This window comes from Acomys russatus, chromosome 8, assembly GCF_903995435.1.
Source record: "Acomys russatus chromosome 8, mAcoRus1.1, whole genome shotgun sequence".
NCBI lineage: Eukaryota > Metazoa > Chordata > Mammalia > Rodentia > Muridae > Acomys > Acomys russatus.
The window spans coordinates 22,086,587-22,102,302 of NC_067144.1; the positions used below are offsets into that span (position 1 = coordinate 22,086,587).

Below are 15,716 nucleotides of genomic sequence, written 5' to 3' on the forward strand. Positions count from 1 at the left end.
ATTATTCAACATTTTTAGAAGAAGTTCATTGTGGTGCCACGCACCTGTAATCCCAGCACCAGCAGCCAGCGATGGGGTGGCTTGTGGTTCACAGTCATCTTGTCTAGGCCCTATGGTGGCCATTTGAGGTGGGACTGAAGGACATGCCAGCTACCCCTCACACCCTGAAAGGTTATTCCTGAGAGTCCAAAGGGTAGTGCTGGATTGTAGGGCAGCAGCTGGGCAGAGTAATAGAACATACTTTCTGAGTACCTTCAGGTGTTAAAGCTGTGGCTACGGGAAGAAAAGCCACCTGGAAACAAAGCTGCTTTGGAGGCTGGCAGGTTACCTGGAGCTGGGAAGAGCTGTTAAAGATGGGGTTGGGGGTGGGTAGTTTTTTAAGTCTGTATTTTTTTCCCCAGAAAGGAAAGGCCACTCCTGGGCCTCCCTCCTGAAGTTCATGTCAAAACTTTAGACACATGGACAGTGGCTGCTGAGTGGCTCTTGACCAATGGGTGAGCCAGATGTATAGAGTGGCTCACACAGATCTGTTCCCCTGCCATTTGGAAATTAACCATCTCCTCTTGAGCAGGAGACCAGAAAAAGGATGTGGTCGCCTCCAAGATGCCTAGAAAGCAGTGCTTGCTTCTGTTCAGAAGCTCCAGTGGAGGGGGGGGGGGGAGAAAGCAGGGTGTTGGAGAGCAGAAAAGTTGGCTCTCTGAGTCTTAAGACCTAGCTATGCTTGCTGAGAAGAGGGTGTATCCCGTGTGCACTCCTGTGCAGCCAACCTTGAATCTCAGCTGCTCTTGGAATAAGTCTTGCCGTCTAGTTCCTGTGCTCTTGCCCGTTGAATGTTTGGGGCCCTGCCTGGGCATTTTAAAAGTTGGCCGGGGTGGGCTGTAGAACCTGTCGCAGCTTGATCTTAGGCACGTGTGTGGAAACCCACATCCAGCCGCTGTCAGGGTTCTGCATGAGTAGCACACATGGTTAACTTCCCAGAAGAAGGAGGTGCATGCATCATTTATAAAAATAGTCACGTGGAATTTAGACTTCCAAATGGGAAATACACCTCTAGTTACAACCAAGTCTAAGTATTCCAGATTTTGCAGAGTGAAACTGTTTGTTAAAATTCAGTTACTTTCAGCTTCCATTACAACCAAATATTACGTTTAAACATCAATTACTACAGTTTGTATTACAGTATGTATATATTTTTATATGTAATAATCACAAAAGCAAGTTAGGTGATTAATTCAGTTTTATGTTCTACCAGCAGATTGTTTGGTTTGTAAAGGGCGACACTGAAATACGTAGTAAGAGATAATTATGTGTATGGTTTTGTTTGATTTGGGGTGCGGGAGAGCTTTGTTTTGTTGTGAGACAGGGTCTCACCATTTGCCCAGACTGTTCTGAACTCAGCCTAGCCTAGCTCTGTTTTCATTTTTATTTTCTCATTCTCACGTTTTGTTTTTTGTTTTCCTTCCCCAGAAAAAAAAGTCAAAAAATAGGGGCCGGAGAGATGGCTCAGCGGTTTAAGAGCACTTGCTGCTTTTCCAGAGGATCAGAGTTCAGTTCCGAGCACCCACGCCAGGTGGCTCACAATCACCTGTAACTCCAGCTCTGGGGGGATGCAGTGCCCTCTTGGCTCCTCAGTCACCCAAACATGGGCACGTACTTACACACAAAAAAAAATAAAATAAAAAACTTAAAAAAAAAAAGTCTTACATCTCTACCCAAAACTTTATTATTGAAGTCCTCTTGTCTTGATCTGACATTAAACCTGGGAACATAGTTGCTTAGTTCTTACGCGTAGAACACCCCATATGAAATTAAGGTGTAACTTGTGAAAAGGGCACAAACAATCCTGCAAACTACTATAAAAGAGGCAGATACTTCCACACACTTCAGCTTTGAGGATCAGAGTGTACACAAGAGTTGTGTGCACACAGGTAATTGTGCTATTGCACATTTATTGTCTGTCACTGTAGCTTTGTCATAGGTTACCCCAGTGTGCCAGGTTTGTGAGCAAGCCAGTCCCGGGTCAGATGGGGTGCAGACCTCCTGCCCAGTTATATAAGGTCCCCACAGCCACAGTTCCCCCCTTCCGCCACAGGCACCTGTCATTTGGGAACCTTCGCTTGGCTTCCAGTTACCCACGGGACCCTGGTGCAGCTCAGAACCCACACAGAATCCCTTGGCTGCCTGCCACATGCCCTTCCTTCACCTCTACAGAAGAAGTTTTTACAAGCTATTAACAGCCATTTTAGCTCTGTCTTCTTGAACTCTGAGATCAGGATCCACATCTGAGTCTGTGCTGTATCCCCCGCCGCCACTACAGCAGGTCACATGTGTTAGTGGTTAACAATGTGTCTGGCCACATGGGGAACCTTAGTGGTATGTCCAGGACAAGGTCATGACAATCTTCTGGCATCCAGCAGTGGCTCTAAAGGAACCCAACAGTGAGCTCAAGTCTGGAACACACAAGCAGCTCAGGAGGATGGTTGGGGATGTGTGGGGCACAGCTGTGCACAGTTATGTAGCCTGACCTGGTGCCTCCTTTCCCACCTAACACTTTAGGATTTAATGGGATTTGAGGGTTTATTCCAAGTCACAGAGATTGCCTTAGATGGCGGCGCTTTCCACGGGCTGCACTTTGGGGCTCCGGTGTCCTTTTCCTGAGAAGTGGTAATCAGCTGCGGTCATAGGGTGTCCTTGGCTATCAGTGTGTCCCATCTGTCTAGCCCTAGAAGTGGCAATTCAGAGTATCTGGTTCTGGCCATTCCATGACATCTCCATGCAGGGCCAGCCACTCAGCCATCTGTGCTGCTAAATAACTCCTGCATGAGGGGGGTGGCGAAGGGGTGTGTGTCTTGGATGCGCAGCAGTTGCTGGGTCTGCTGGGCGTTGATGCTGCGCAGCTCAGTGAGAACAGCCATGATCTTGAGGAACAGGAACCTGCAGGCAGCCAGAGAAGTTAGTCTTCAGGCTGCCCCTCCCTCTCCCCATCCTGCCAGGCTGACCCTCGTTCTGGAAGCGCGCAAGCTGAAGCTCAGAACGTCTTCAGCCTGTGCACGAGAAGGCAGAACATCCTGCTGGTGCTTAAGGCAAAAGTTATAATCTACCTCCTTCCTCCACCCTGTGTCTCTCCCTCTCCCTCTCTCTCCCCTCTTTCCCCTCTCTCTGCATCAAACATCTGAACACACACTTACCTTGGTTTCCCCATGATATAAGTGAGCTAGCATCCCAAGCCTCCTCACAGGAAGTAAGCAAATAAATATGTAACCACCCCAGCATCCCTGGATGCTGACCAAAAGAGCTCCAAGTGAAGATTGGAGCTTCAAGCCCCACACTGTAATACCCCAAACTGGCTGTGTTCGTCAGAGCTTTTAGGCTTGTTGTAATCACATTTGTTGCTGTCCTCGTCCTTGTAGGCATGAGACTGGACATTAGGACATGGGGACCTCAGGACTGGTGAAGGCATGGGAGCTCTTACTAGTGCCAGTCCCCAAGCAGGTTTTTGTGGGTGACAATTTTGAGCTTTGACAATCAATCCTCTAGCTGCCTCTCCACTCTGTGGAATCCTGTGGCATTGCCTTGGCTCCCTTGCAGAATGGTGTTGGTACCCACCTCAAGGGAGTGTGTGTGTGTGTGTGTGTGTGTGTGTGTGTGTGTGTGTGTGTAAAAAAAAAAAAAAAAAAATATATATATATATATATATATATATATATATATATAAATTTCTTGGCCCCAGAGCTGACACTTCTCAACCAACAGTGGCTATTATAGATGTACTGTCATTATGACTGGTATCACTGTTTTTACCATCATCGTAGCTGCTACCGGCCTTTGCTAGAAGGCTCTATAGAAGAGACAGTAGAGTCGGGGTCTTCTGACACCTTGATGACAGAAATGTGCAAAGCCCCATATGGACAAGTATCCTTCAACTTAGGTAGGAAGTCTTAGTGAAGATCACAAAACAGTCCCAGAGCCTTGGTCATCAGAAGCTGTCGCAGGCACGGCAGGGGCTTGGAGATCAGGCCAAAAGTAAGCGGACAAAAAGGGCCTCCTCATATCTGCCTCTCCCAGCTCGTCCTCACCTGTGGGCAGGATATGGCCGACTATACTCGATGTAGGCCTTTAGGGTGAGCGCAAATCGCTCCTGCAGCTGGTCCACCACATTGCGCTGTATCACACCGGGACGATCTGAGAGGGAAGGGGAGGCATTGTGGTGCCAGGCAGAGCCAGAGGAAAGCTCAGTTCAGCCCTGGACAAAGGAATGGCTAGCCAGCCACCTCACCAAACAAAGGGAAATACCAGACTCTGCAGTCTGCCCGCCTGCACAGTGGAAAGCAAGGCTGATGCCTGAGGCCTTCCCTGGGAAGGACAGAGAAGGCCGCCTGCAGACCACTGGAGGTCCCCAGCAGCTGAGGGAAGAAGCCATCACCTGGGGAGAAGAGAGAGATGGCTTGCATCAACACGTACTCCTCCTTATGCAGCTGCAGCTTCTTCAGCATGCAGTGGAATTTCATCAATGGATCCAACAGAAGTTTCTGGAAGCCGCCTGTGGGTAAGTATAGGGTTAAGCAGCCAGCAACCTCAAGAACCTGACCCAAGGACCCAGGCGTCCCTCACCAAGCTCTTTCGCTCCATCGCCCCATCTCCCCTCCCTCCCTCTGCCAGGCATCTCTTGGGCACCATCGGGGTCTTCAAAGCAGTACGCCAGCCGACCGCACTCCCAGGTTCCAGTTTCTGTGTCGAACATCGTGTTGAACCTCAGGATGCACATCTCAAAAGTGGCCCCCTTCAGCAGGGAGATCTGGTCCTCAATAGGCAGGTCCCTGGCAGCAAGGACAGGAGGTGATGACAGCTCCTAGGTAGACTGTCCACAGGCTGGCACCAGTCCCCAGCTCATACTCCAAAAGTTGGAGGAGAAAAAGAAAAGACGGAGTGGCCTCCTTATGAGGGTGCGGTTCCTTCCAGGTCACCTCCAATCTCCCTCATAACCCAGGCCCTTGGGTTAGTTGGCCCACCGAGGTCTTCTCTCCTGCCACCTCCAGGGGCTCTCTCTGTGTTCTTTTGCTTTGTGTCCAGGCCTCTTAACCACCTGGCCCATCTCTTCCAACACCCTACACAGGCCCTGACCGACACTGAACGTTTTGGCTTTTCCTTGTTAGCCTCATTAACATTGGCCCGTTCATCTATCTGGAATGATGCGCCCTTTAAGTAAATTCTGATGAGTTTTCAGGGTCAAGTAGTGTCTTCCCTTCCCAGGAGTGTGTCTAGAGAGCAGGGTCCTGCAACATCACACCTTGCACTGGAGCACCTGCTACCACGCGTTGTTAAAGCGAATGCATACGTGTGCCCAACTGTTTCTGTCCAGTGGTGGAAGCCTCGTGTTCCATTCCTGTATCTGTTCTCTGCCTGACAGTGTGCTTGTTCTGTGTGTGTGAGCCACCCCAACCTCCACCACCACACCCCCACCCCCACCCCTACTGACCACGCAGGGCAAGACAAGGTGGAAGACTCAAACACCCCTAGCACTGCAGACTACACCCCACCACACCAGCAGCTTCCCGGTTCCCTCGCTGACACCGTTTGGCACGGCTGTCGCCTACATGCCCCACTCTGGGGAGACATGGTCTGTTCGATTTCAGGACCATCCACCCTCCTCGTGGCCTGCTTGACGGCGGACAGCTGGATACCCACACATCTGTTCTCTTCTTCTCCCTGTGGACTTCCTTTCTTTTTTTTTTTTTTTTTTTTCCTTCCAGCTTAATTTTTACTCTGACATTTCCCACTCAGGGTTTCTATCGTTATGGGAGAAATAGGAAGGTCTGATGCCCAGCACGTGCCGGTGTTCTCCGAATATTCTATCATTTCACACATCAGCCCTACAAGGTTGATAGGATCAGCTCCCATTCCAACGTGGGTAGGCTGACCTGCCCACAGCAACAAAGCCAATGAATGAACCATATTGGGTGGGGGGGACCTCATTCTCCAGTAGTGATGATCCCCGGGGGGGCCAGAGACAACATAGGGTCTTTTGGCAGCAGTTTCTCCCAAGTGCATTAGGGGTTTAGTGCAGATTCTTTGTAACTTTGAGTCATTTCCTTTTTCCTTTCTACATCCGCTCGCTCCGCCCTCGCCCTCAAGACCTACCTGAAGTAGGATATGACCTTAGCGAAGTTGATGACGCCTTTGAACATGTAGGTGGACACGTCGGCTAGATGTGGCAGCAGAGGTATGATTTCCTTCCCGTCGCTCTTGCATGGGGCCTGGTAGTTCCACACGCTGCCGTCCTCTCCCCGCAGCTGCATGGAGATCTTCATTGGAACCCTGTCTTTCATGACTCTACTCCACGCGGCAGAGTCTTCCAACAGTGAGGCCTGCAGGAAGTCTGGAAGCTCACAGCCACTGTTAAACACTGCAGGCAGCTGGGACAGAGAGCGGGGAGGTCAAGAGAGGAGAGATGATGATGTGTTGTCATAGACATGGCCCCACAAGGGCTCCAGGTGACCAGCTTCGGTCACGAACACAGGCGTGCACACTTGTGTATGCCCATTGACACATAGACTATGTTTCTTGGGCTGTCTCCCCACAAGGTGATGCTCTGTGAATTGTCATATCCCTGCCTGGTCAGTACGAAGGGTGAGGGTGGCCTCCTTGCCTAGTGTACCCTAAGCACATCTCTCTGTTGGGCCCAGGAGACAGAAGGGTTTGGAAGCTGTAGGTGAAAATACACACACTGATGGTTAGACCATTCTTCTTTGCAAGTCTAGTCACCAGAGTTATTTGTGACCATTCTTGGGGGAGTTGGGGGGGGCAGTGACACTGGGAGCAAAGACAGAGGTAGCCAACAGGAAGTCCATACCCCTTTCTGGTCCTCACATCTCAGTGTGGGCAGCATGACTGCCTCTACTTAAGCTTAATCCAGTTCCTACCTACTCCAGATAGAGAGAGTCTCCAGCCCTAATTGGCTGGGAATCACCAAAAGTTTTCCCACCTCAGAGTGTGGGGTCGGGAGCAGGATATTTGAGAGTTTTCATTTCTTGCCAAGTTCTTACGGAATCCTGATGCCTCAGACCCTAAGACCTCAGGGTGAGAGATCCTGGGAATGTGACTTGGGCTTTGAGCGTGGCTATGGGCATAGCCACGTACCTGGTAGCTCAGCTCTAAGCCCCCTACCCGGAAATCCTTGAAGTGGGAGAAAGTGGTGTCAAAGGTTTTCATCTGAGCCTCCATCAACTCCTGGATCAGCGCCTGCTGTTCTTCAGTCAGCCCCTGCCCTCCAGGCGTGGGCACCTCGGTCTTTTCTTTCTTCTTCCTCTTGATCAAGGCCCGCCTCTGCTCCACAGCAGCATCGGACATGATCACTGTGTGTTAACAAAGCAGGCTCAGAGCTTGTGCCCCAGCAGGGTCATCCCCGCCCCCAACCTCCGAACATCACCGGGACTACAGTTATGAATGGGGACAAAGGAAGTCATGTAGGGACTGTGGACAGTTGAGAAGAAAGAGAGGGCGCAGCCCAGACTGGCATCTCCCGCATTTCCAGTAGCTGAGAACTGGTGTCTGTATCGTTAAAGGGCCACAGGTTCACATGTGCATGTGGCTCAGGCAATTGCCCCGCGGCCACTCACTCTCTTTCTTCATGCCACTCTCCAGGCACTTGCGCAAACGACAGGCCTGGCACTGCCGCCGTGTCTTCCGGGTGATCTCACAGGTCCCCTTGCGGAAGGGGCACCTCAGCCGGACATTACGTTTCATGGCCCTTCTGTAGGACAAGAAAGAACATCAGATAGTCTAGGAGGGGCACTCAGCTCCTGGGCCAGGCACTACAGGCCACACACACCTTGTCTCTCCAGGCCCTGGCGGCAACAGGTAGGGCACATTAAGGATCTTATGGGACAGGTATAGGTTTGTACACTACACCAAAGACCAGGAATCAGAAAGGGAGACTTCTGCGATGTTTCTACTTTTTTTTTTTTTTTTTTTTTTTTTTTTTTTTTGAGACAGAGTTTCTCTGTGTAGCCTTGGCTGTCCTGGACTCACTATGTACACCAGGCTGGCCTTGAACTCACAGCGATCCACCAGCCTCTGCCTCCCAAGTGCTGGGATTAAAGATGTGCGCCACCACACCCAGCTGAGACTTTGCTTTTCATGGGCATCTATAGCCCAGAGTCTCTTCCTAAAACAACTGCAGACTCCCAGGCCTCTCCGTAAGCATCCCCGCATCCTCCCTCACACCCATAGAGAGAACTAGACTCCAAGTAGCGGGAAGCAAGATACGAATGACAGAAGACCTTCTTCAGTTCAGCCTTTAATACAGAGGAAGAGGGAAACACCATTGTGGAGGAATGCTGAGTGGATGTATCAACCATCAATAAAGCACTGTTTAGCCAATCAGCTGGGCAGAAGGACAGGAAGTGAAAGGTGGGACTTCCTGGAGGAGAGGAGAAAAGTTTGAGGGTTAGAGAAGAAAGGGAGGGTTTTTTTTTTTTTTAACTGTTGGAGGAGGACGGTGGGGACTTGACGAGGACTGGCCCAGGGGTCATAGTGACAAGTGCTTGGAATATATGTATGTTATAAGGTTTACAGTAGTTTGCTTAGTTTATGGGTAGATTAGAATCAGTTTAGACTCTGCCTGGCGAAGTGCTGGCAGCTTTAAAGTCCGTTTCAGTCTTCCTGTGTCAGTTATTTGCTTTGTAGGCTGAAAAGATACAAAATACTGTAACACACCATGACTCAGCACTAAGAGGCCTTAGTATCAGCCCACCACAGGGAACCATGACACTCAGGACTTGGTTAGGACATGATCTCTATGGGGTAGAAGAGGCTTTGGCAGATCTGATCAACTTAGACTGTCCTGGAAATCAGATTCTTGAGGCGCTAACACATTAGTGAGCAGGTGAAATAAAGGAAAAACGAAGGGACATGTCCTGGTCACTTGAAAGCAAGCATGGAAGTATTTGTGTCAAGCCTAAGTTTTTAAGGGGTAGGGGATGATGTAAAGCCATGCTTGTCTCAGGAAGCTTTTTAAGTCTGAATGGGCGAACGGAGTGGAGGATAAACCAGCATAGACGGCACCTGCAGTGTAGCCCTTGCGGTGAAGGAGGGAGATACGGAATTGGAGCTTCAGAGGATGCTCCTCTGATAGGGTGCAAAGGTAGCCCAAAGATGGAAACCACAGGCACCATGAAGCCTTGGTTCCCTACTCATGTGTAAAGCATTGGGTTTTATTGGAATCTACAGCTGAGTGAATCTTATTTCATGGTAGCACCCCAAAGCACTGGGACAGTGTGCAGCAGTGGGTGGGTACAGAGATGTGGTGATGTGGGTCAAAAAGACTAAGCTGGTCCTAGGGCTGCGTCATTGTCCTCCCTCCACCCTGGAGAGTTTACTGTATGCATGTCTCCCTTGGTTGGGCAAGATGGGAACCTATAAAGTCACCTCCCGGAGGCTGTGGGTTTATAACAGTATTGATTCCATCAAGGAAGTGGAAAAGGCAGATATTATTATTCCTGACCAATGCCTTTTCGGCAGCCCAGCGTAGACTGTGAAGAAGCCAGGTGATTGGTGGAGAAAGATTGGATTATGAAGAGCTAAAAAGCCATGCTCTTCCCCCGGCATCCACTGCACCCAAGACTGCTCTTCTTGACAGAACAGCTGATACAAGCGATGGGGTCCTCTCCAGAGCTTGCTGTTGGGATCATCTTTGAACATTGTGAGAAGGTGTGTCTCTGTCCTTCCTCACCTGCCTGAGGCACCTTCTGACTGGTCTAATAAAGAGCTTAGCCAATAGCTGAGGCAGGAGAGGACAGGTGGAACTTCCGGGCAGAGATAGGAATGCTGGGAAAGGATCTGAGGTGAGGGATTTATTAGCCAGAGGCGGAGAAGAAACAGGTGCCAAAGCCTGGTGTGGTGGCGCACGCCTTTAATCCCAGCACTCGAAGGCAGAGGCAGGTGGATCACTGTGAGTTTGAGGCCAGCATGGTCTACAAAGTGAGTCCACGACAGCCAAGGCTACACAGGGAAACCCTGCCTGTCTCAAAAACAAAATAAAACAAAACAAAAAACAAAAACAAACAAGCAAGCAAACAAGAAAAAAAGAAAGAAAAGAAAGAGGTGCCACCAGACTGAGGAGCGGTTAACGAGCCACATGGCAGATTAATATGAGTGGGTTAGTTAAGTTATAAGATTTCATAGATAAATAAAATGTCTCCATGTCATTATTCGGGACCCATTATGCCTTGCTAGCACTTTCTTCCCTATCCTTTTAGCTGCTGCATCCCAAGATCTATTCGCATTCCCACGAAGTCAGTGGGCTTTTAAAACACCCCTCCAAGATTTCCTCCACAGCCTCACTGTCATGGAACAGTGGCCCTTGCTTGTGTACGCTGTCTGTATAGGTTTCAGTACACAGATGATATGATGCTAGTCTCTGCTGAGTAAGTGAAAGAGTTAGCGAAGCATCTGAAAAGTACACAAGTTTGTTTTGTTTTAATGAGGCTAGGAAATCAATTAATACAGGCACAAAATTCTTAGGAACATATGGCCAGGTAAGATGTCTGTGATGATGGTATTACTGAGAAAAATTCTACAACAACCTATGCCTGTAAGAGTAAAAATGGCTACAGGTGTCCTTGGGGCTTCTGGGGTCTTGGTGAATGCTTGGACTCTGTGCTAACCAAGTTGCCCATCCTTCGTATAACTTGATAAGAGGGGCGTGCCATATGCATTGGTTCAGAAAGAGGTCTTTTTGAGCAGGGTAAGTAAGATCCTTGTAGGACAGGCTACATGGCGGTGTCTCACAAACCCTCAGGACCCCTGTGTGTGTTAGAAGTCGCCAGCAACTTGGAGGGATGGAGGGCATGACAAAAACAACCCAAACAAGCAGTCGCAATGTGGTGTTAATCCCACAGTGGACAGGGTCAGAATCTCATCGGACTGCACTAGAACAGCAATTGCTAGCTGTGTGTGATGCGTAGGACTAGGATCCATCACCACTTCTGCTGGGGCAACAGTGACAGCATCTCATACAATCAGGTTTTGGACCGAAGGCCTTTTGGATGGCCCAGAATCACACTCGGCAAAGGTGGCTTGAGTGTTTCCAGCAGTGTGATGTGGTGTCTCCTCTGTCACCCATGCTGTGGTGCCTGCAGTGGGACCAGTGGTTTTTGTTTGTTTGTTTGTTTGTTTTGTTTTTGTTTTTGAGCCACAGACTAAACCAACGTCCAAGCCACATAAAGTGCTGGAGGGGGTGACACCTGCTCGTGTAAATGCCCGATACACAGGTGGCTTCACAAGCAGGAAAAACAAACAGGAGTGGGAGGCTGCCACAATATAAATAAATACTGACACGCTGTGGCTGGGGAGAGAAGAAGGCAGGAGGAGCCAGTGACTGGGTTAGGAGCAACATGGGTAACATGGAGACTAGGCCGGTGACAATCTCTGCTGTGTGCAGAGACCTGACTTTACAGATGGCTCGCTGGGAAACAGAGGCCTCAGAGTTGTTGGTTTGGCCACAGTGAGGGCAAACAGATGTGGAAGCAAATGTAAAATAGCATTCAACAAGAGGCAAGCCCCTCATAGTTTTCCACTAGCCTACCCACAGCTGATTGAATCCTCTCACAAAGCAGGAAGCAGATTGCCTAAGCTAAACACAGGCCACCTGCCCCAGGTCCCAGGAGAGATTCCTCATTAGATTCATATACAGTCCGGCCCGAGATAGCAAAGTTTGAGAAATAGATAAAGTCACTGTATTCTCATGAGATGTTCTGATTTTCTGCTTCGTTGCCCAAACATGTAGGACTTGGTTCCCAATTGCACCACCGACAGATGGATGCTATGAAGATGCAAGATTGTAATTCAACCTACCTCATATGCGGTTGGCAGATAGACTGTACAGGGCCTATGCTTATTAAATACGCTCTCACCTGTGTGGACAACAGCCACAGGCCTCTTCCAAGCCTCTCCATGCAAATAAACAATGGGTGAAGCCGCTCTCTGGGGTCATTCATAAAGTTCTGTGTTAGGTATGTGGTGGCTTTCCCAAAGGAATTGACAGGGGTATTTATTTCATAATAAATTATATAAAAGAACTGGACTAAAGGCAACCAGATTCACTGGGACTTATGCCTGCGTGTGTGTGCGCGTGCGTGCACGTGCATGCGTGCACTTAAAAGGATATTCCCAGGGGCCATACAAGCACTGAATGAAAATCTCAGTGCCAGAGGTTACCTCCTTATGCTCGCTTGACTAGGGAGGCCCCAGATGCCATAGACTGTTGCAGTCTTGCATGGTAGAACTATATGGGAAATTTCTATTGGAATACACTTCACGCTTTAGTTATAGATGTGGGGAAATCAGGCTGGGACTGAGCTGAAAGCTCCTTCTCGTCAGCTGGCTTGCACAGTGTTGGAAAGCTTTATGCAGGGTCCTGGAGGAGAGCTGCTGTTGCTGGTAGTCCTCCTCACTTAAGACCCCCCCCCCCCCCCCGTGTGCTACACTACGAGCACGGAAAGCAAGCTAGACCTGCTAGTGCAGTAGGGGCCCAACTGCTATGGATACAACCAATAACTTTTCTATTGGATTTGTGGCCACCTCCATAGGAGGGAATCCATGTTCGGTACTGTAATCCAGGGGGGAAAACATCTCATGGGAGAGAAGATATAAGTTCCATTTGGGGGTAGCTGCGACTGTTTTGTTAAACAAGTATTACATGCTTGCCAATTTTATTCTTGCACTGGTTAGTTGTTTTTGTGATTTTTGCTTTGTCGGTTTAACATGATCTAGAGTTATCTAGGAAGAGAGACCCTTAACTGAGAAAATATTTCTATCATATTGGCCCATAGGCAAGTCTGTGGAGCGTTCTCTTGTTTAATGGTTAATCTGGAAGGGCCCAGCCCATGGTGGACAGTGCCACCCCTGGACAAGTGGTTCTGGGTAAACTGGGGGACACAAGCCAGCAAGTCGTAGTCCTCCATGGCCTCAGCTTCGCTCTTACTTCACACCTTTACATCCCTGCCCTGATGTCCCTTCACAGTGAACTGTGATCTAGACATGGAAGCCAAATAACCCTTGCCCTACTCGGGTTGCTTTCAGACGTGGTGTTCTATCACAGCAACAGAAGCAAAGCGGGGTACTGCCTAAGCGTGTCTGTCCCCACAGATCACCGCTGTCAACCACAGTTGTTACAACCTGTTGTGTAACAAGTGGCAAGTTACTTCAGAAGTTCAGAACCAGCCAAATTACCAATAAGTATTGCTATTGCCTCCTGGCCCAATGCTTATCTGCCAACGGAAGAAAGTAGCCAGACATACGTGTTATCCATTTCCAAGGCGCAGGGGACTTTGCAGAGGAGGGGTGGGAAAGAATCTAAGAGCTGAAGGGAGGGTAGAGGGTAGAGTGTGGCGTTAATTGGTTCCTCGGGATTGTAACATCCGCACCTGGGTAGAGGAGGCAGGCTCGAGACAAAGTTAGAAGTTGTGAGCCTCGTAAGGTACTCTCAAAGGCAGAGAAATAGCAACAGTGCTGTTTATATGCATCCTTACCATTGCCTGAGGGGTGCTTCTCAGGGATACAGCTGCCCAAGTCTCCCATGGACTCAGAAATAATACAAGGTTCACCAAGATAGACTTGGGTAGGATCATTTCCTGGTGTATTGCTGATGGCCTAACTATAAGATCATTTCCTGCTGGCCTGACTGTAGCGAACAGATGTTTGTTGGATGCCTCCCTGGAAAAAGTTATACAACAGCAGCTGCCTTGGGAATATACGGATGCCCCAAGGGTAGCCTTGAGGTGAGAACTGCAAAGCTTCTCCATTCCTGAAGATGAGCTGCAGCTCTTTCTTCTTCACGCACTGCTGCCTGCCTTCCCTCCCACCGTGGAGCTGAGCCCCAGTGCTGAAGGTGGCTCTATGGGACTGCCACTGACCTCTCTGTGCCTGCGATGATGGTGAGCCTTTTGTCCAGACGTAATGTGCTGTGAAGTAGGATTATTTTTCTATTTCGAATGAGGATGTTTTTGCTTTCAATATTTTTGGTCTTTAAAAAAAAACCTGTTTCTAGATGAAATTATCTTAGTTTTTATTTATGTCATCTTTTCCTTAGCAACTACCCTGGCAAGAGTAATTTGAACACTTCCCTTTTACAATTTTTTGTTTTATTTATTTCTTTCTTTTTTTTTTTTTTTACTAACCTTTTATTTTGCTCAAGAACACACAGAGGAACAAAGTGTTATCTTAATGGAAATGAGCCTTTCCTGGGTAGTAGATGAAGGAAGGCTTGATGAGGAGGAGTCTTCTGACATATATATGGCTCTCTTGGAGTATCTAGGAGGATGGGCTTTGGGCGGGCCATTAGCCCATACGATGACCCCAGACATCAGATCAACCCGAGGCCTTGCGACATTGCCCAGCAAGTTAATGTGGAAACCCAAGTTAGGGATCACCTAGCGTGCCAACACTGGCAAGTGTGTGAAGATTGGTGGGTGCTCGTACCTGAAGAAGCCCTTGCATCCTTCACACGTCATGACATTGAAGTGATAGCCATTGGCCTTGTCCCCACATACGCGGCAGATTTGAAGCCCTCCATCTTCCTCATCTCTGTTGATGGGCTTGTCGGAGACAGAATCTGCTTCTTCACTCTGAACAAGGCCAACATGGCTCCAGCTATCTCCAGGTCTCATCCCCAGGGTTGCATCTGTGTGTCTTGGGCTAGAAGCGAAAAGACACAGGGAATGAAAGGTCTGTCCAGGGAGACTCTGGGAACACTCTTCCTTTTGAGCAAGACTCACATTTGGGTTTGGGGCAGGACCGTCATGAGAACTGGCGTCTCACAGGAAAAGTGCAGGTGACTATTTGAATTGTTAAGAAAGATGTAAGCACTACCTTTTTATGCACAGTAGGGGACCTAAGCAGAACACTTAAGCCAGACTATGGGAAAGAGATGGTTATTATGAGAGGATGAAAAGAGAAAAGGCTGTCTGGATTGGACTATGGAGACACTGAATGGGTCGAGGGGGTTATGTGTTGATCAAAGGCTGGAAAAGGGAACAACTCACGGGAAAGACAAAATCCAATGTTATTTCTGGGGCTGGGGAGATCTTGGGAAGATGCTGGCCTTTTAGGTGTGGAGTAGCGCAGGATTCCACAGACAGACAAAAAGGCTACACCCTCCCCCTGCCCCCCCAATAAGGTTTTCAACTGGATATCAGACAGACAATGAGAGTAGAGTCAGAATTACAGTGCAAGGACCATCTCATTCCTGGGACCTTCTGCTTCTTTTTAAAATTTTCCCACTCCTGCAAGTTATCAGCTGCCTCACTTTTACAGCCAGGGAAATAAATGGCTGGACTCTGATTTCAACTCTCAAGAACTGTTAATCCTTGATCAGTTCCCTGTGATCAGTATGTTGGATTTTGCACTCCATTTGTCCTGGAGGTTCTTGAGCTGTTTGTTGTTTAAGGAGCTGCATGCACCATTTACAGCATTTGTATGGCAAATTTTGTCTATTTGGAATTTAAAAAAAAATTAGTTAGGCATCTGCCATATGACAGGGAAGGTTAAGTGTGTTGGCCTTCCGGGGTTTCTTTTCAGCCACTGGGGTTCTGTCAACCAACTCAAGGCACAGAGAAACCGGGGTGTTGAGTACATCTGTGCTTGAGATGGACAGTAGCTCTCCGCAGGAAGTAAGGGCAGGTCCTGTGGTAAATTGTGAGCTAGTCACACAGAAAGTG

The 15,716-nt window shown here is 48.8% G+C and overlaps 1 protein-coding gene across 1 annotated transcript; it reads right to left on the reverse strand.

Annotated features, from left to right (window-relative positions):
• Positions 1–2,612: 2,612 nt before the first annotated feature.
• Positions 2,613–14,711, reverse strand: Nr1i2 (nuclear receptor subfamily 1 group I member 2). Its single transcript, XM_051149899.1, has 8 exons — positions 14,479–14,711; positions 7,617–7,750; positions 7,165–7,352; positions 6,139–6,413; positions 4,675–4,817; positions 4,424–4,540; positions 4,077–4,182; positions 2,613–2,934 (listed from the first exon to the last, which is right to left on the reverse strand). The coding sequence occupies exons 1-8, from the start codon at positions 14,664–14,666 to the stop codon at positions 2,790–2,792; spliced, it is 1,296 nt and encodes a 431-aa protein (XP_051005856.1). The 5' UTR covers positions 14,667–14,711; the 3' UTR covers positions 2,613–2,789.
• Positions 14,712–15,716: the final 1,005 nt, after the last annotated feature.

What these genes read in the sequence shown, in the direction of transcription:
- Nr1i2 (XM_051149899.1), bottom strand. Translation starts at nt 14,666, where the DNA reads ATGAGACCTGGAGATAGCTGGAGCCATGTTGGCCTTGTTCAGAGTGAA. An exon ending in AAGGTCATATCCTACTTCAG is followed by an intron (nt 4,818 to 6,138) that starts GTAGGTCTTGAG and finishes CCTTGCTGCCAG; the next exon opens with GGACCTGCCTATTGAGGACC. An exon ending in CGGCCATATCCTGCCCACAG is followed by an intron (nt 2,935 to 4,076) that starts GTGAGGACGAGC and finishes GGCTGCCTGCAG; the next exon opens with GTTCCTGTTCCTCAAGATCA.